This window comes from Epinephelus fuscoguttatus, linkage group LG23, assembly GCF_011397635.1.
Source record: "Epinephelus fuscoguttatus linkage group LG23, E.fuscoguttatus.final_Chr_v1".
Taxonomy (NCBI): domain Eukaryota; kingdom Metazoa; phylum Chordata; class Actinopteri; order Perciformes; family Serranidae; genus Epinephelus; species Epinephelus fuscoguttatus.
The window spans coordinates 793,519-815,015 of NC_064774.1; the positions used below are offsets into that span (position 1 = coordinate 793,519).

A 21,497-nucleotide genomic window follows, 5' to 3' on the forward strand; every position below is an offset into this window, starting at 1 on the left:
TACACAAAATTAGAGTAGTTAATGAGGAACTAATGAGGAACTAATGAGTAGTTACTGAGGAAATAATGAAAAACTAATGAGGAACTAAGGTACACAAAATCAGAGTAGTTAATGAGAACTAATGAGGAACTAATGAGTAGTTACTGAGGAACTAAGCCACACAAAATTAGAGTAGTTACTGAGGAACTAATGAGGAACTAATGAGTAGTTACTGAGGAAATAATGAAAAACTAATGAGGAACTAAGGTACACAAAATCAGAGTAGTTAATGAGAACTAATGAGGAACTAATGAGTAGTTACTGAGGAACTAATGAAAAACTAATGAGGAACTGAGGTACACAAAATTAGAGTAGTTGTTGAGGAACTAATGAGGAACGAATGAGGAACTAATGAGTAACTAATGAGTAGTTACTGAGGAACTAATGAGGAACTAATGAGTAACTAATGAGTAGTTACTGAGGAACTAATGAGGAACTAATGAGTAGTTACTGAGGAACTAAGGTATACAAAATTAGAGTAGTTACTGAGGAACTAATGAGGAACTAATGAGTCGTTACTGAGGAACTAAGGTATACAAAATTAGAGTAGTTACTTAGGAACTAATGAGGAACAATTGAGGAACGAATGAGGAACTAAGGTACACAAAATTAGAGTAGTTATTGAGGAACGAATGAGGAACTAATGAGGAACTTATGAGTAGTTACTGAGGAACTAAGGTATACAAAATTAGAGTAGTTACTGAGGACCTAATGAGGAACTAATGAGTAGTTACTGAGGAACTAAGGTATACAAAATTAGAGTAGTTACGAGGAACTAATGAGTAACTAATGAGTCGTTACTGAGGAACTAAGGTATACAAAATTAGAGTAGTTACTGAGAAACTAATGAGGAACTAACTATTAGTTAATGGTCAGTTCTTAATTAACTCATGATCAAATTTCATAGAGGGGTTAATCACGACTTAATAATTAGTGAACTAGTTACTTCATCAATGCAAAATCATTACTCAATAGCCCATCCATTTGTTAACCTTTTTATGTCCTAAAGTAAAGTGACACATGATGAGTAGTCTTTCATTACGTCATCATCATCTTTACAATTAGTTCCTTAACAAAAAATAATCAGACAGCAGGATTCTGGAGAAGAGTTTTATTCATTATTTTCAGACCACATACACATTAATATGACCATCCATGTTATTCTGTACAATGATGCCTTAGAAATAAATATGATAGTGTGGCACATTTTAGGTAGGCCAAGCTTAAAGAATTTATCATGGGGGCTGCGTGTAAAGTACTGTATACTAATCACACCGTTGTTCACATTACAGTTGTTTGAGATGCACAAAATTTAAAGTAGTTACTACGAAACAAATTTGGAATGAATGAGGAACTAACTATTATTTAATGGTCAGTTCTTCATTAACTCCTGATCAAATTTCAATAGTTACTGAGAAACTAATGAGGAACTAACTATTACTTAATCATTACCTACCCGTTTTGTGTACCCTAAAGTAAAGTCAGACATCAAAATACCTACTCATTTTGATTTGACAAAGGATTACTCGAAAACTACACAGTAAAAGTACTTCATATTATGTATGCATGTACTCTAAGAAGTGCAAAGTTCAGCGGTATATGAATCTTGGACTACTTATGCAAAATAAGTTTTTAATTCCACATCAAAATTGGGTGAAATATCCTTAATCTTGTGATCTGTTATGGATTTTGACACAGGATTACTCGAAAAGTACACAGTAAAAGTACTTCATATTATTCATGCACGTAGTCTAGGAAGTACTAAGTTCAGAGGTATATGAATCTTGGACTACTTATGGAAAATAAGTTTTTAATTATGCATCAAAGTTGGGTGAAATATCCTTGATCTTGTGATCTGTTAAGGATTTTGACACAGGATTACTCCAAGTACACAGTAAAAGTACTTCATATTATTCATTAGGGTTGGGTACCGAAACTCGGTACTTTTTGTACTTGGTACCGATTCACTTAAAATGAAACGGTGCCAAATTTCGGTACCTGAGGTGGAGGCGGAGCGAGAGCGCATGACTCGCACCTCAGACTCAGCAACAATGGCGACAAAAACAATGTGCAGACAAAAGTTAACGTGCAGCACTGTTCCTAAATGTTCTCAATAAAATGTTGAAACTGAGAAGTTTAGACTATGGGCCCGAACGACGCATAGTGCGTCCAAATTCACACCTGTTCTTCTCTGTGGATTTTCTCCGCGACCGTGTGTCCTAGCGAGAAGCCACGCATATCAGCGGAAACAGCAGAATTGTAGCTTTCCGACAAGGCCAAGGCCACTTGTCGGTAATCCAATGTTTTCACAGCGAAAAATTACAATAAAATGATGTATAACAGAGCTTTCATACAGCTTTGCACACACATTACTCTTGGATGGATTACTCGCGAACGCAGGCTCACACAGAAATGCCATGCACATCACATGAAAGCGCAGGACCACACACATCATTGTGCTGTCATCCCATCACGCTCTAAATCCAGATCAATTGTCTACAAAATAAAAACCTGACGAATTTCTCCACAATCCATTATACAGATCTTGTTGTCAGTCACTTCATATAGTAAGGAATATCGTATCTTACCACGTCTTAGGCTTGCGTGTGTGTCTCCCTGTCTATCCACATTTGTAGTCCGGCTTTCAAGATGCAAATATCTCCATATTGTCCAGTTGACACTCCATCAAACTTTGTATGACAAGACCAGCCACTTCACCTTTGCGCACCCAGACAACTGCAGCCTAATTATGCATGCTGACAGGGCCGTAGTCACCATATACATTGAGGGGGACATGTGCCCCCCCGACCAATGCCCAAAATGTCTCCCCAATATATAACTGAAACTGAAAAACAAATTTTATCTTGGAGGACATCATTGCACTTGGCTGACTATTTTTCTATGATCTTAGATGTAAATATTGCATGTTTCTTTCAGATAAAACACATTTTTGACTTGTGAATGAGTCAATGGAATTTCTTGCAATAATGAAAAAATACTGGCAATCGCGTCCGCCTGGCACAAACCACACGTTTTGGACAACTGTGAAGTGACAGAATGTCCCACCATCATGGTTCTTATATTGCCAGATTCCAGAGAGTCTCCCCTCTTCATATATGGCAGAATATGTCTTTTTCCAACTTGCTATGGTGTGATACATGTAAAAATGTAAGAATTTAGGCGCATAGATTTGTTTTTTTTTCATTGATATAAAAATTCATATAAAATACAGGCACATAGAAGAACATGAAATGATGGCAAATCTGGTTAGCCCAGATTGTCCTAAAAAAACAAGATATAGCATGTGTATATAGCCTTCATAATAACTGTGATATGAGCTTAAAAGTAAAGGCAGTAAAAATACCCCCAAAAAAGGCCTAGGGCCCATAGGGTTAAAAAGTACCGAAATAAGGTACCGTTTGGTACCGGTACCGAATTCCAGATACCGGTACAAGTACCGTATCAGTTCAATTATGAACGGTACCCAACCCTGTTATTCATGCACGTAGTCTAGGAAGTACTAAGTTCAGCGGTATATGAATTATGGACTACTTATGGAAAGTAAGTGTTTTATTCTACGTCAAAGTTCGGCAAAATATCCTTCAACTTGTCCTCTGCAGTCTGACCCACAGTCAGTACCAGCAGCTCTTCAGAGCTGTTTCATTACGATTACCGTACCGTGTTAGTAGATTCGCGCACCTGAAAAAAACGTGCAGCTGATTTGACCAAGGAAAAGCGAACCACGGCTGGCTTGACCGCAGTATTTCTGACGTACCAAGACGTTTACTATTGGGTGCAGCCATTTCACCAGTTTCGGAGGGGAAGCTGATGTAACAGTATTCGGTATACATTGTATTCACATAAGTGTTTGTTTTGTTTTGTTTTGTTTTTCCACGGTAAGTAGTAGTTAGTTACTCAAATGGACAGGCAGAGGGTACTTGCTGCAGCTCTGGTTGATACATTGATACATTCACTATCGGACACTGAATGTAAGAAAGCCCAACTAAACAGTCTAAACAGTTCCTGTTAACTGCTTTACCACTGTGTCCATGCAACATAATTCAGATAGACGGGAAAGTGAAGTCGCACTGTTCACATGGACATTCCAGGACAAACTGCTGTCAATATGCACACCCAAGTATTTGTATGAATCAACCTGAGCAATATTGACATTATGAATGAGTAATGGAGTGTGGTCCCCCACATGACCAGGGTCAAAGACCATTTCTTCCGTTTTTTTGTGTTAACAGTGAGGTGGTGGTCCTCACACCACTGTACAAAGTTGTTTACCTCCTGCTTGTACACAGAGGTGTTTATTTCTGTATCCAGTAGACACAGGATGGCAGTGTCATCTGAAAATTTAATGAAAGAAACACTAGGGTGACTGCTGATACAGTCGTTTGTGTATACCGTAAATAAAGGGGGAAAACTCACACACCCTTGAGGAACTCCTGTATTAATTGTTTTTGACTGGGATGTTGTCTGGTTCACTCTGACCTGTTGGGTCCTATTGGTTAAAAAAGAGTGATACCATCTGATGATATAAGGGTTAACAGACATCTGTTGAAGTTTATTAAGAAGAATGTGTGGCTGCACTGTGTTAAATGCAGAGCTGAAGTCAACAAACAGTAATCTGGCATAGGCCTTGGGATTTTCAAGATGTCGCAAAATTGAGTGTGTTATAGTAAGAATTGCGTCATCAGTGCCACGGTTGTATCAAAAGGCAAACTGATATGGGTCTGACTGTCCGTGTAAGTTTGACTTCAGCTTCCCCACCATCAACTTCTCTAAGCACTTGACTACAATGGAAGTCAAGGCTACAGGTCTGAAGTCATTATTTTCTTGAGGGACAGCTTTTTTGGGAAGAGGAATGATAGTCGCCTTCTTCCATAGAGATGGGACTGTGTGCAAGTCCACTGACCTTTGTTAGACAGGGGCCCAAGCTGTTGTGAGTTCCTCCGCACATGTTTTTAAAAGGAAAGAAGAAATACCATCTGGGCCTGCCGCCTAGTTTGTTTCTAATCTTTTAAATAGGTTTGTAACTTCAGTGTGGTCTATGTCTATTTTTGGGACATCACCCCCAAATGATATGGTGCTAATGACATTATTACATTCAGAAGAATGGTCCTGTGTGTCAAACCTGAGATAAAAGTTATTTAATTCATTTGCCATAGAACTGTCATCTGTTGAGTGCAATGGTTTCCTCGTAGGGATCATATTTGTATTAGATTTCATGGTGTCCCACTTTTTTTGTGTTCTTTGCCTTAAAGTCCTTTTCAATGGATTCCTTGTATTGTCGCTTTGCTGCGTTCAGTTTCTGGTTCAGTTCCTTTTGCACTAGTCTTTGTTGCATGATGTCCTTGCTCTTAAAAGCAAGCCTCTTGCGTCTGATGCAGTCCTTAATGTCCTTATTAATGTATGGCTTGCTGTTTGGGTATATCTTAATTGTCCTGTGAGGTATTACCGCCTCCACACAGAAGTTAATGTAGGATGTTATAACCTCTGTGGATGTATTTAGATCAGGTTCGTGAAAGATGTCCCAGTCGGTGCTTAAATAGCACCCTTTCAATACTGTCAGTGGACCAGATTTTAACAGTTTTAACCAGGGGTTTACTCCTCTTTACAGAACGGTAAATGGGAATAAGGTGGATAACGTTGTGGTCTGAATTAGACAGCAGTGCCTTAGCTGTAGCTGTATATGCTTTTTGAATATTCCCATAACATTTGTCCAATACTTTATTGAGCCTAGTGCTACATTTAATGTACTGATCAAACCCAGGTAACGACATTTCCAACTTGTAGTGATTCATGTCTCCCAAGATGAGTATGGGAGCATCAGGTGTACATTGCAGCTGTCTGTGCGCACAGTCCGCTACATGGGCTGCAGCTCTCGCTGCGTTGGCACTCGGAGGTACATAAACAGCGCAAATTAGAATGTTTCCAAACTCCCTTGGCAGGTAGAATGGTCTGAGACTCAAGCAGAGTAGTTCAGTGTCCGGGTTACAGACAGTCTCCCGTGTTGTGTACTGCCTAGACCACTTATCGTTTATGTAAACGCATAGTCCACCCCCCCTCCTTTTGCCCGACTCAAAACTCCGGTCCAAGCGTGCAAGAGAGAAACCGTTCAGCTCAACAAGTGAGTTGGGAATGTCTGGGTGTAGCCATGTTTCCGTAAAAACCATGGCGCATGACTCACGGTACTCGTTGCAGTTCCTGGTGTAGAGTTTTAACTCGTCCATTTTGTTCCTCAGTGAACGCACGTTAGTCAGGATAAGCGAAGGCAAGGGCAGCTTGCTCCCCTGCCGTCGGAACCTCTTCCTCACTCCGCCAGGTCTGCCCCTCCTCCGCCGCCATCTCCGCAGCCTGTCCCTGTCCTCGTCCTGCCAGCTGACTCCCGGGGGACGTTGTAATTCCTTGGGCAGGTCGGCAAAAAGCAGTGCTTCTGCCGTATAGCTGTTGCGCAGGGTCAAGAGTGTTCCCCTGTCGTAGACGTGCATTTCCTGGTTGCTGTCAATTGTTTGGCTTGATTTCACTGCAGAAAGCAACAGAAGCAGTCCAACGCTGAAAACCCTCAGAGAACTCGCCATCCTGTAATGTCATGTAACAATAAACAACCGTCGACCAAACCAAGAACAATAAGACTTACAACATAACAAAGTAACAAAATAACATAAAAGCAGCAGCTCTGCCGTCCGTGTCGCCGCAGAGCAGCGCCATTAGACCCATATATCAGATTGTTTCAGTCTTCAGTTGTTTTAATTCTGATAGATTGATTTAGTAAAATGCTTTACAGGCGATCTGTAGTTTATGTTCATGGTTCAACCTCCATTTGACATGAATTCTCCTGTAAATCAGCATCATATCAGTTTGACCTGTCCCCTCAACTACACAGGCTGAATAAACTGTGTCTGACTATAAGCTTCATATATGATACAAGACAGCAGCTTTCATTAAGGATCAGTCAGATACAGTCAGGGCTTCACATCTGTACAGAGAATTTAAGAATCCTCACATCCCACTGACCACCAGTCTCTGTGTTGCCAAATACTTCAATAATGTAAAAAGTCCAGTGTTAATATACAGTAGACTCTGTATAGTTTATGATGAATGTATTCAGTCTGTGACGACTTAACTTCACCATCAGTCACACAACATGTTTTCTGTCACAGAATAAACCTTCAGATCAGACAAATACAATCTTAATCTCTAAAATTCCACAATAATGAATAGTCTATCTAAAATGTCATCTTGTTGAGTCGACATCTAAACCACTCAGCCGTTAGATCAGGTGAGAGCCAGGCGGTGCAGTCGGTGGAGAGCAACTGCAGCGCCTGGCTCTAAAAACTGCGTCCGTCTCACTCTCACGGTTGTATCGCCGTCCACTTTTGTAATACATCAGAGCAAGTCGGAATGAAGTTGGACACAAAACTAACCGGCATGCATTGTGCGCTGATCGCCGGTGATCGAATCTGCGTGTATTGTTTTTCGGCACTACCTCGTTCTCTATAGCTGATGTAAGGTGAATTACTCCTGTGTGGGATCAATAAAGTTCTTATCTTAGCCATCTGAGAAGATCAAATGCATCGTTTCTGGTGCCTAACTGTTTCCCAAGTATATAAGTGAGTGTGTGAATGAATAAACGAGAGGCATTAACGTAAATTTCGTTGTAAAAAGGCGCTTTATGAAATTAAGTCCATTTACTTGTATTAGTTTACAGCGCAGCCTTGCCACATCCAATATGGCGGCGACGTTGACGTAACGCAGCAGCAGGCAAACCCACTCGATGCGGCGTCTACGTATATTTAGGTTCGTTCGAGGTGAGCCTGCGCAGATTTGATCACCGGCGATCGGCGCACAATGCACGCCGGTTAGTTTTGTGTCCGACTTCATCCCGACTTGCTCTGACGTATTTCAAAGGTGGACGGTGATAAAACTGTGCGAACGAGGCGGTCGCAGTTTTTAGAGCCAGGCGCTGCAGTTGCTGTCCACCGACTGCACCGCCAGACGCAGTTCATCTCGAACGAGCCTATTGTCTATGGTCTATGGATCAAGGCAAGCGCTTCTTCCTATGTGCTCAAAATCGTTCGATCCCGGGTGTGTGGAGTTTGCATGTTCTCCCCGTGTCAGCGTGGGTTCTCTCCGGGCACTCCAGCTTCCTCCCACAGTCCAAAGACATGTAGATTGGGGACTAGGTTAATTGATAACTCTAAATTGTCCATAGGTGTGAATGTGAGCATGAATGGTTGTTTGTCTCTATGTGTCAGCCCTGCGATAGTCTGGCGACCTGTCCAGGGTGTACCCTGCCTCTCGCCCGATGTCAGCTGGGATAGGCTCCTCATTACTGTCTTTACTGTCGCACAATTAAAACGATGTCATCTAGTGGGTTTTTGAAATAAATAATAAATTCATTTGTGTGATAAATACATAGCCTAATACTGAGCGTATTTTCCCACATAAATAAATAGAAAAATAAATACACTTTCAGTTCTTTTAAATCAAGATTGAACACCTTTTCTCCTTGCCGTTGCTTTTTATTAAATCATATTAGAGGCTTTTGATTAATTCCTCGCACTGCATCGTATGCTTTATTCTATTTAACTTTTTAATTGTACTTGTATTTCCGTTTTTCCTCCGTAAATTCACCTACAACTGCCGTTTTATCACCTTCATAAATGTCTCACGATCGCCATAAAAGACAAACTGCCAAAACCAGTATACTTACTTTCTTTCCTGTCCTTTTCGGTCCTTTTACAAACAAGAAAACGCTGCGGAAATGCCAGCAAATGGCACCGTAGTTTTGTTCCCTCTTACAATTATCAAAATCATTTTGATAAGAAGAAAACACATTATCAGAGAGAGAAGGCTGAGACTTGCTGCTCTTGCTAGACGAGCAAGACGTCGTGGAATCGTAAGTGAAAATATTATGCTCGGCCTGTACATTTATATTTAAGATAGATACACAAACCATCATTTCTGAATTGTCAATGTAAACTTCAGTGTCAGACCAGTGGTCAAATGACACCCTCTCCTGGGGAAAGTTAAACATGACAGTTTTGTTTTTCCACATCACATACAGCAGTGGTGTCCACCGTCTGCTACTGGTGCCACCGCAATGCATCATGGTACATATTGCTTGGTAAACATTCGGACAGCACTACAAAATGGCGAACACACTATTTAGTGAGTAGGGAATGATTTCGGACACAGCCTGTGTCATGTTCCTCTGCAAATTCTGATTTAATATTTCTCCGCTAAGTTCCATGAAACTCTTTTGGTTTAATATTTCTCATGTCATTCCCAGTACATGAAAACATGGTTTATGCAGCAGTGTGTGCACAGAAATAAGGGACAAACTGTGTTCTGTATTGATTTGGTAAGGGACAGTACATTTTAAATGAGGAATGGTCCTGTACTATACAGGACAGTGGCAACTCTATGTGAGACCCAAACACACTTGGTTAAAAAGGAAAACAACAAATGCTGTGAGATGGCAGTCTGAGGTGACAGAAGAGAGTATTAGCAAACTGTTAGTGTACCGTTCCGTACCATTATGATAGGAAAACATCTGTTCTGGTTCAGCGCTGGAAGCTGCGTCTATAATTCATGCAAGGTATCATGGGGGCTAAGAATAACGTGGATACAAAGCTGGGTTTTCCTGAGTAAAACACCGCATTTGTGTTGAGAAGAATCTTTTGTATAATTTTATTTTGCATGGCAAACTCTCGCATCCTATGGACAATCATTCTCACATAATTCACTTTAGGCTGAGCACATAAAGAGCCACACTGTAGCCTCCAGACATGATTTCTCTGTAAAGTGTGTGTGTGTGTGTGTGTGTGTGTTTACTGTTTCCTGCAGATGTCCAGCAGCTGTTGGTGGTTAAAGAAGAGGTTCCCCCTGAGCAGCAGGAGTGGAGCTCCAGTGTGGACCAGGAGGACCCAGAGCCTCCACACATTAAAGAGGAACAGGAGGAACTCTGGATCAGTCAGGAGGGAGAGCAGCTTCAAGGGCTGGAGGAGGATGATATCACCAAGTTCACATCCACTCCTGTCCCTGTGAAGAGTGAAGATGATGAAGAGAAACCTCAGTCCTCACAACTTCATCAAAGACACACTGAACAGATGGAAACAGAAGCAGAGGGAGAGGACTGTGGAGGAGCAGAACCAGCCAGGAACTCAGATCCAGATACACATTTACAACCAGAAATTGATGACAAGACTGAGGAGTCTTCTGATCCAGAAACTGATGACAGTGTTGATTGGAAGGAGACCAGAGAACCTCAGTCAGGTTCAGACTCTCTGAAAAATGATCAAGTCTCTGTCAATGATTTGGTTGTTGGTGAGAAACCATTTAGCTGCTCTGAGTGTGGGAAAAGATGTGGTCGCCGTGGAGATCTGAAGAAACACATGAGAACGCATACAGGAGAGAAACCATTTGGCTGCTCTGAGTGTGGGAAAAGATTTCGTGACAGTGGAGATCTAAAGAAACACATGAGAACGCATACAGGAGAGAAACCATTTAGCTGCTCTGAGTGTGGGAAAAGATTTGGTCGTCATGGAGTTCTGAAGCGACACATGATGACTCATACAGGAGAAAAATCATTTAGCTGCACTGAGTGTGAGAAAATATTTTGTTACAGTGGCAATCTGAAGAAACACATGAGATTTCATTCAGGGGAGAAATCATTTAGCTGCTCTGAGTGTGGCAAAAGCTATGGTAGAAAGGGAGATCTAAACATACACATGAGAGTTCATTCAGGGGAGAAACCATATAGCTGCTCTGAGTGTGGCAAAAGCTATGGTAGAAAGGGAGATCTGAAGATACACATGAGATCTCATACTGGAGAGAAACCATTTGGCTGCTCTGAATGTGGCAAAAGCTACTCTAAAACGGGAGATTTGAAGATACACATGATATCTCATACTGGAGAGAAACCATTTAGCTGCTCTGAATGTGGGAAAAGATTTAGTCGTCGTGGACTTCTGAAGCGACACATGATGGCTCGTACAGGAGAAAAATCATTTAGCTGCACTGAGTGTGAGAAAATATTTTGTTACAGTGGCGATCTGAGGAAACACATGAGATTTCATTCAGGGGAGAAACCATATAGCTGCTCTGAGTGTGGCAAAAGCTATGGTAGAAAGGGAGATCTGAAGGTACACATGAGATTTCATACAGATGAAAAACCATATAGCTGCTCTGAGTGTGGCAAAAGCTATGGTAGAAAGGGAGATCTGAAGATACACATGATATCTCATACTGGAGAGAAACCATTTGGCTGCTCTGAATGTGGGAAAAGATTTGGACATGGCAGAGAGTTGAAAAAACACATGAAATGGCATTCAGGAGAGAAACCATTCAGCTGCTCTGAGTGTGGCAAAAGCTTTACTGTAAGTGGAAGTCTGAAAAAACACATGAGACGTCATACAGGAGAGAAACCATTCAGCTGCTCTGAGTGTGGCAAAAGCTTTACTGTAAGTGGAAGTCTGAAGGAACACATGAGACGTCATACAGGAGAAAAACCATATAGCTGCTCTGAGTGTGGCAAAAGCTTTATTGCAAGTAGAAATCTGAAGGAACACATGAGATGTCACACTGGAGAGAAACCATTTAGGTGCTCAGAGTGTGGGAAAAGATTTAGTCACAGTGGATATCTGAAGGAACACATGAGATCTCATACAGGAGAGAAACCATTTAGTTGCACTGAGTGTGGAAAAAGCTTTGGTCGAAAATTAACTCTGAAGACACACATGAAATCTCATACAGGAGAGAAACCATTTAGCTGCACTGGGTGTGGCAAAAGCTTTGGTCTAAAGGGAGGTCTGAAGAGACACATGAGATCTCATACAGGAAAGACACCATTTAACTGCTCTGAGTGTGGAAAAAGCTTTAGTCAAAAGGGAGATCTGAACATACACATGAGATGTCATACAGGAGAGAAACCATTTAGCTGTTCAATTTGTGGGAAATCATTTATACAAAATGGACATTTACAGACACACTTTAAAATTCATGACAGAGATAAGTGATTCAACTGTTCAGTCACTTGGCCTAAGATGGAGACCAGAGAACCAGCCAGCTTTGGCGGGGTCAGACTGACACAGACCCAAACATGTATGTATGTAGCTACTCTGACTGCTACTCACAGGAGAGCAGGTGCTGCCATTTTCACCACCCTAAAATACATCAAAGTCCACAGATGACCCGACCACAATTGATCCCAAACTTAACAGAGGAGGACCAGGAGGAGAAGAACTCCCCCTTCATGCAAAAAGAAAACAAAAAAGCCATCTCCTCATTGCAGTCAAATAAATCACCCGGTGAAGATGAGTTCTCTCCTGAATTTTATAAGGTGTTAAAAAACGTGCTTATCCCTCTCTTTAAAGATGTTTTGAATTTGGCAACAGAAACTCAAATTCTACCAGATTCCTTTTCTATGGCCTTAATAATGGTTATTCATATGTAAAATAATGACCCCAAAAAATGCTTCTCCTATAGGCCTATTAGCCTTCTAAATGCAGACTTCAAGATTATTGCCAGATTAAACAGGTTCCTTTCCAAGTTTATCACTATAGACCAAACCGTTTTTATGAACAAACATTTCTCATCTGATAATCTCCGCAGACTTTTCAGCATCATTCATTTAGCAAACACTAGAGATGAACCCACTATTGCACTCTCATTGGATGCGGAAATTGTGTTTGGTGCGTCCTTCATTAACTACCACGAACCACATGCAAAGACAGCCACGGATGGTGTAATATCAATCCCCATTACATTACAAAGAAGCAGCAGACGGGGTTGTCCGCTTTCTGCCAGGCCTTTTGTCCTAGCAATAGAGCCACTGTCACAAGCAGTGAGACAAGACCCAGACATAAGAGGTGTCCAGGTTGGTCAGTTAACACACAAATTAGCTGATTGGCTGATGACATAATTTCAGTCTCTTACCAGATTACAATCTCTTCTGAACAGTTATACTACAATATCTGGCTACAAAGTGAACCATGAAAAGAGTGAAACACTTTGACCAAAGCCAAACAGTGTGACCTGAATGGGTCAGAATCCTTTAAATGGGTTCCAGATGGGTTCACATATTTGGGTATCCGGGTGGATAGCAATCTGAAGAATTTGTTCAAACTGACTGTCCACCGAGTTAGATTGTGGTATGATGTTCATAGTGAGGAGTGATTTGTCCCCTAAAACACCTTTGTGGAAAACCAAGCTTATACCAATCATCTCTGATAAGAAAATTTTTAAAGCTATAGTGCGTAACTTCTGTTGCCTCCCAGCGGATAATGCGTTATTACAACTAATAAGCCGGCGGCACTTCCATGTACACAGAGTAACACTCGCCAGTCGCCATACACCGTGTACACAGAGTAGCACTCGCTTCACACCGTGTACACAATGCTACACAATGTGGCAAACACCAGGCTGCTAACATTACATTACGTTCATAGCACCATTTCCAAGAAAATAAGCAACATCTATGTCTGCCCTCAGCCCAATTTTGTTCCTTCAGGGCTCTCCACCGAGAAATCTCATGAGTAACTTCAATACAAATCCTTGTTTGCCTTCTCCGTTGGTCACTTTCCTTCTTTGCTAATAGACCTTCAGCCGAATGTCCGGGCTTTTTCTCCCCTCCCCGGTCAACACGCAAACTAAAAATGATATACATTGAAAAATACTGCGAAATGTTAGGAGCCGATCAGCTTAATCAGCATTGTGTCATCTCCTCTAGTATTGGCTTGGGTGAAATGGACATTTACGGACCTGTATAAGTTACGCACTTTAGCTTTAATGTTTGGTGTCACAGTAGCAACATCTTCATGTCCTTTGAGCTAAAAGCAAAATATGATTTATCCAACAAACACTTTTGTTATTTACAACTGAGAGCCTTCCTAAAAATAAGTTTGGGGGAATCAATGGCACTGCCTGCCCTGACAAGGGTGGAGGAGGCATTTCACTGTCACAGAGGTTCAAGGCAGTGTCAATGTCAAAACAGCTTGTTTGCTACTGTAAATGCTAGACTTAAATTGGTCAATTATAATTTTCTTCATCTTGATATTGCTCTTGCTGTTTCCAGAAAATGTATCGCATTAACCTGGAAGTCGGATTCTCCCCCTCTCTATATTGAAATAGATATCAGAAATGATGAACTGTATACCCTTGGAGAGGAAAAGCTACCTTTATCAACTGTGGATTCGCTGTGACCTTTGACCTTGTCCATGATAGACTTATGTTAGCGTTCAGATACAAGAGTTGGGATATTTTAGTGACAAGCGTGTTACAACATAATGAATTCATTTGATTGTGTTGCCTTTCTTTAAACATTTGTTTATTTTGTAATTTACTTTGTTACTATTATTTTGATTTATTGTCATTTCCTATTTTTTTCTTTCATATTAAGTCCTATGATCGACTGAAAGTACATTTACTGTATAGAAAGTTGAAGAAATATGAACTAGCTTACCAGATGCATCAAAGAGAAGAGCCGATGCTTCACTTGCGGTCAGCTTAGCCCTCTTTTTCTCGGAGACTGCCAACTTGTATTTAGCGTCAAAAATGCCTAAGTCAAATCGATGACTTGGGCAGATAGTGATTATGGAAAGTAACGAGCACTCTGACTGGCTGTGGATATAGCCAGTAAGGCACAGTGACTCAGCAGCCTTAGGAGAGCAGAGTTAGGCAGATATCTCAATTTGGCCAAAATATGACTTAGGCAATTATGCTATGGGGCTTACGATATGTAATTATTCTTTCATCCCATAGTATTTTTGTTTGTTTTTCTTTTGTTTTGTTTTTTAACTGTGTATCTTTTATTGTTGAGTTTTAGTGGGAATAAGTTGTACTGTTCTTGTGAAATTAAAAATTGAAAATAAAATGTTCAAAAAAAGAAATTACATGCATTCTGTGTCCCCTCTTGAAATTCAGAGGATTTACGGGTTCACAAAGACAGTGCATGTGGAACTCTTCGTTGGTTGTTTTTGTTGTTTTTCCTTAGCAGCAGTAGTATGAGTCATGGGGTGGATAACTGATCAAGAGCTCCAATCAGAGCTGATCTGATTGATGGATGAGAGGAGCAGCTGCTGCAGAGGCGAGTGAAAGCAAGGGAAGTAATAAAGCAACTCAGGACATAAAATAAGCACAGCAGAAATGTCAGACAGGATGAACCATGGTGTTAGACTATATATCTTTAAATGTTTTAGTCATGGTTGAAAATAACAGAAATAAATAATAAATAAACAGAAATAAACAGGTTTGCTGAATCACTGCAATTCACACTCATCTCTGGAAAAAAAGTTATACTGATGGATTATGTGTTAAAGGTTTGATTTTATTTCCTGAGTGTTACATTTATGGACTATCTGTGTAAACTGCCCATCAAGATATTAAAGGGGAACTAATGTTTTTTTCAACCTGGGCCCTATTTTCCGATCTACTTTTGTCTAAATGAGTGATAGGATGTTCAATATTTGATATTTCTCCAATACAAAGCTTGGGCTGGGCTGACCTGCCTGCAGCCTGTCAGCGATCGCGCTATATTAAATAATAGGGCACTCAGACAGCATCAAACAATGAGGGAGCAGTGTTACATCGGTCGTACAAATACTAAAATTACAACAGGCAGAGGAACATGTCTGAATCCAGCTAAAGGTAAACACAGGCGTTCATTTATCCTGTCCGTTATGTTGTCGGATAATTATACTGACAATCCGAGCCTATCTGTGTGGGGAAAAAATGCACTTTAAGTGGACGTATTTTGATATTGTTTGATGCTGTCTGAGTGCCCTATTATTTAATATAGCGCGAGCGCTGACAGGCTGAAGGCAGGTCAGCCCTAGCTTCATACTGGAGAAATATCAAATATTGAACATCCTTTCACTCGTTTAGACAAAAGTAGATCGGAAAATAGGGCCCAGGTTGAAAAAACATCAGTTCCCCTTTTAAAGGCTGGATGTAACCATTCTGATGTTACCCTTATGGATTCCCTGTGTAAACTGTCTACTAATATTAAGTGATCTTAATTTTGTGTCCTTGTGTACATGGTCTGTGTGGATTTTATCATTGTCTCTCTTTTTCCATCCTTGTAGCATTTTATTGGGTTACCTAATGGATTAGGATATACACTGGGAATTGTCTCAATAAAGCCACTCCAAGGATATTTTGCATCTCTACATCATGTTTCTGTTGCTCATGTTGCCTGCTACTTTTTTTGCATATGTGAAATCAAATGGACTAAACTAAACATCAACTGGAACACTTCAATAAAAGTCATTCTTTCGAATAAGTGTATTTTAATCATAAGCCCTGAATTCCGAGTAAAACTTATGGACTTTTATTTTGAAGCTCATTTACCCGGAAGCTGTACTCTTAACTGTAGCGAACGTCACACTGTTTGAACAAGAAGATGGCGTCTGATAGAAAGGTGTGTTAGCAGAGTGTCTTTGTTGTGTTTTTAAAGTGTGAACATGTCTAAAGTCCAAATGCTGAGAGCGTAGGTGAAGCAGCGACTAACTGCGGCTGCTGAAGAGATATTTGGGCTGTTTGAAAGAACGATAGCAGAGTACGAGGAAGAACTTTGTCGATCAAAAGAGGAGAACGAGCGACAACGGAAACTAATGGACGCTGTTTCCAACCCTCAGCTTCGGTTACACAGAGCAGGTTTGTTCATTAAACATTACAAGTTCATTATTAATGATATTACTGCAGGTTTGTTCAATAAATATTCAGTCTGTCGATGTTTATACGCCGCGTTAGCTTCTCTGGTGTCGTTAGCTTCTCTGCTGTTGTTGTCTTATGGAATCCAGAAGGGTTCTAAACGTCTGTTTTGTCGTCCGTCTTAACAAGTCAAATATGTTGGTCTTAACGCATCAAATACACATTAAGACGACAGAAATGGCCTGTTAACAGGTATATTTCTGACGTACCAAGACGTTTACTATTGGGTGCAGCCATTTCACCAGTTTCGGAGGGGAAGCTGATGTAACAGTATTCGGTATACATTGTATTCACATAAGTGTCCACTAGATGGTAGAATTAAATCAGAGTACATTGGACATAGTGTTTAGTCATCTATTTTGAGTGTGTGATATATATGTGTCTCACATATTGTTGCCAGGCAACCACCCCATCACGTCCTTACGCTAATCTTTCCCTGTAATCATTCTACCGTGTTTTTTGTTTGTTTTGTTTTTCCACGGTAAGTAGTAGCTAGTTACTGAAATGGACAGGCAGAGGGTACTTGCTGCAGCTCTGGTTGATACATTGATACATTCACTATCAGACTTTGAATGTCAGAAAGCACAACTAAACAGTCTAAACAGTTCCTGTTAACTGCTTTACCACTGTGTCCATGCAACATAATTCAGATAGACGGGGTGGGAACAATGGGTTAACAATGAGTTAAACCTTGTTTGTTTAGGTTTCCTTATATTAGTGGTCATGTTATTATTATGCAGTCTATAATCATCTGTCCTATGCCTGATGAATTTTCTTATCATTCTTTTTTAGCTTAGATTTAGCTTACATTGGAGTCATTATTATGGGCTGAAATATGTGCCACCAGAAACTGAATTTGAATCATTTATATGTATGATGTCAATCAATTAAAAAAGTGATCAGATCCATATATCAGTTTGTTTCAGTCTTCAGTTGTTTTAATTCTGATAGATTGATTTAGTAAAATGCTTTACAGGCGATCTGTAGTTTATGTTCATGGTTCAACCTCCATTTGACATGAATTCTCCTGTAAATCAGCATCATATCAGTTTGACCTGTCCCCTCAACTACACAGGCTGAATAAACTGTGTCTGACTATAAGCTTCATATTTGATACAAGACAACAGCTTTCATTAAGGATCAGTCAGATACAGTCAGGGCTTCACATCTGTACAGAGAATTTAAGAATCCTCACATCCCACTGACCACCAGTCTCTGTGTTGCCAAATACTTCAATAATGTAAAAAGTCCAGTGTTAATGTACAGTAGACTCTGTATAGTTTATGATGAATGTATTCAGTCTCTGACAACTAAACTTCACCATCAGTCACACAACATGTTTTCTGTTCACAGAATAAACCTTCAGATCAGACAAATACAATCTTAATCTCTAAAATTCAACAAAAATGAGTAGTTTATCTAAAATGTCATCTTGTTGAGTCGACATCTAAACCACTCAGCCGTTAGATCAGGTGAGAGCCAGGCGGTGCAGTCGGTGGAGAGCAACTGCAGCGCCTGGCTCTAAAAACTGCGTCCGTCTCACTCTCACGGTTGTATCGCCGTCCACTTTTGTAATACATCAGAGCAAGTCGGAATGAAGTTGGACACAAAACTAACCGGCATGCATTGTGCGCTGATCGCCGGTGATCGAATCTGCGCAGCCTTGGCTCATCTCGACCGAACCTACTGCTGCTGCGATGCGTCAACGTCGCCGCCATATTGGATGTGGCAAGGCTGCGCTGTAAACTAATACAAGTGAATGGACTTAATTTCATAAAGCGCCTTTCTCCAAAGAAATTTAGTTCGAGCCTATTGTCTATGGTCTATGGATCAAGGCAAGCGCTTCTTCCTACGTGTTAAAAATCGTAGGTGCTGATTGGCCGAAGAGGAGTCCTGTGTATCTGCGCTCGATTGCTCTTCCTTCATCCTTAAACTACCCGGATGTCTGTCACAGTAAATTGAAACTGAATTGTGAAAACTGAATGTGAAGATATATAGAAATAAATTCAATTTCAAATTATACTATTCAGATTCAGTTTTTCAATGCAATTATTGAAGTTTAGAAATTCAAATTCAAATATAAATGATTCAAATTCAGTTTCTGGTGGCACATATTTCAGCCCATACATTATTTCCATGTTCTTGATCTTGTGACTTTATCCTGAATTGTACAATTAGTTGTTAAGTCTGCTTTAATAAGAGCACTATAAATGAATCATCAATAATTTGTCTTAGGTTTATAATAATGATAATTAAAATACAACCATATGGGCGCTATTAATACCCACAGCTGTGCTTAGTGGTCGCATGTAATGACATCTTTTCAGTGTAACGACAGACTGTCTCTTAAGTGGCAGGTGTAATGAGTGGTAAAACAGGCGCACATAGAAACGCAAACAGATTTAAGTGTGCCTCTCAGTCAATTCATGTCTCAGTGTGAGAGTGCAAACATGCGCCCAGCTTCACAATGACTATGTAAAACAGAATCTGGAGCACATGAGGATTCATAAATCCATAAACATTATAGTTTAACACTGAGCGAAAACAGGACCCTTGTATAACTTTTTCAAGCTGCAGTCAGTCAGTCAGTCAGGGTGTCAGTGAGCGTGTGAATGGCAGTCCTGCGTGTTGGAGTCTCCGTATCCATGGCAGCATGACGCTGAGTGACGGACCTGCCATTCTGTGTCATGCCATGGTTTATGCAGCAGTATGTGCACAGAAATAAGGGACGAATTGCGTTCTGTATTGATTTAGTAAGGGACAGTACATTTTAAATGTTGGATGGTCCCGTATTATACAGGACAGTGGCAACCCTACGTGAGACCCAAACACACTTGGTTAAAAAGGAAAACAACAAATGCTGTGAGATGGCAGTCTGAGGTGACAGAAAAGAGGATTAGCAAACTGTTAGTGTACCGTTCCGTACCATTATGATCTGAAAACATCTGCTCTGGTTCAGCGCTGGAAGCTGCAACTATAATTCACGCAAGGTATCATGGGGGCTAAGAATAATGTGGATACAAAGCTGGGTTTTCCTGAGTAAAACACCACATTTGTGTTGAGAAGAATCTTTTGTATAATTTTATTTTGCATGGCAAACTCTCCCATCCTATGGACAATCAATCTCACATAATTCACTTTAGACTGAGCACATAAAGAGCCACACTGTAGCCTGAGCACATAAAGAGCCACACTGTAGCCTCCAGACATGATTTCTCTGTAACGTGTGTGTGTGTGTGTGTGTGTGTGTGTGTGTGTGTGTGTGTGTGTGTGTGTGTGTGTGTGTGTGTGTGTGTGTGTGTGTGTGTGTGTGTTTACTGTTTCCTGCAGACGTCCAGCAGCTGTTGGTGGTTAAAGAAGAGGTTCCCCCTGAGCAGCAGGAGTGGAGCTCCAGTGTGGACCAGGAGGACCCAGAGCCTCCACACATTAAAGAGGAACAGGAGGAACTCTGGATCAGTCAGGAGGGAGAGCAGCTTCAAGGGCTGGAGGAGGATGATATCACCAAGTTCACATCCACTTCTGTCCCTGTGAAGAGTGAAGATGATGAAGAGAAACCTCAGTCCTCACAGCTTCATCAAAGACAAACTCAGCAAATGAGAACAGAAGCAGAAGGAGAGGACTGTGGAGGACCAGAACCAGTCAGGAATTCTGATTTGGACAGACATTTACAACCAGAAATTGATGACAAGACTGAGGAGTCTTCTGATCCAGAAACTGATGACAGTGATGATTGGAAGGAGACCAGAGAACCTCAGTCATGTTTAAACTCTCTGAAAAATGATCAAGTCTCTGTAAATGATTTGATTGTTGGTGAGAAAGGATTTTGCTGCTCTGAGTGTGGGAAAAGATTTGGTCACAGTGGAGATCTGAAGAAACACATGAGAACTCATACAGGAGAGAAACCATTTAGCTGTTCTGAGTGTGGGAAAAGATTTGGTCATCGTGGAGATCTGAAGAAACACATGAGAACTCATACAGGAGAGAAACCATTTAGCTGCTCTGAGTGTGGGAAAAGATTTGGTCACAGTGGAGATCTGAAGAAACACATGAGAACTCATACAGGAGAGAAACCATTTGGCTGCTCTGAGTGTGGGAAAAGATTTAGCCGTCGTGGAATTCTGAAGCAACACGTGATGGCTCGTACAGGAGAGAAACCATTTAGCTGTTCTGAGTGTGAGAAAATATTTTGTTACAGTGGAGATCTGAAGAAACACATGAGATTTCATTCTGGGGGGAAACCATTTACCTGTTCTAAGTGTGGCAAAAGATTTGGTCACAGTGGAGATCTGAAGAAACACATGAGATTTCATACAGGTGAGAAACCATTTAGCTGCTCTGAGTTTGGGAAAAGATTTGTTAATAGTGGAGCTTTGAAGAGACACATGAGCTGTCATACAGGAGATAAACCATTTAGCTGCTGCGGTGGTTACTGAACTTTTACTGCTACAAATGTGTTAACTAACTATGCTAAAGCTTTTCAACGTATTCAGGGCTGCCAACGATAACATTAACATGACAAACAGCAAGGCTACGGCTAACAAGTTAATGTACTGACACTCTTCAGACAGACACGCACAGACACACACACACACACGTATTGGACAGCCTCTCAGTCCTTAGCCGCTAACGGTAGCTCATGTACAACACAGGTACCACACAGAAACTTTTACAAAGGGTCATAATGTGCTTGTAATGACTATCAAATCGCCAGCAAAAGTTGTTTACACTGCGGACAC

General features: G+C 40.8%; 1 protein-coding gene and 1 pseudogene across 5 annotated transcripts in view; both read left to right on the plus strand.

Moving 5' to 3' along the window:
* Window positions 1-21,497, plus strand: part of LOC125884150 (gastrula zinc finger protein XlCGF57.1-like) — a 561,995-nt gene that overhangs the window by 354,468 nt on the left and 186,030 nt on the right. For 3 of the 5 annotated variants that reach the window (XM_049568959.1, XM_049568958.1, XM_049568965.1), the window contains exon 2: window positions 9,898-15,495. In XM_049568959.1, the coding sequence (XP_049424916.1) occupies window positions 9,898-12,068 (2,171 nt within the window). In that variant the 3' untranslated portion in view covers window positions 12,069-15,495. Of the gene's footprint in view, window positions 1-9,897; window positions 15,496-20,091; window positions 21,076-21,497 lie in introns of those variants that run through there. The other 2 variants (XM_049568957.1, XM_049568961.1) reach the window with 2 other exon arrangements.
* LOC125884157 (oocyte zinc finger protein XlCOF6-like) overlaps window positions 1-21,497 on the plus strand; it is a 76,167-nt pseudogene that overhangs the window by 36,864 nt on the left and 17,806 nt on the right.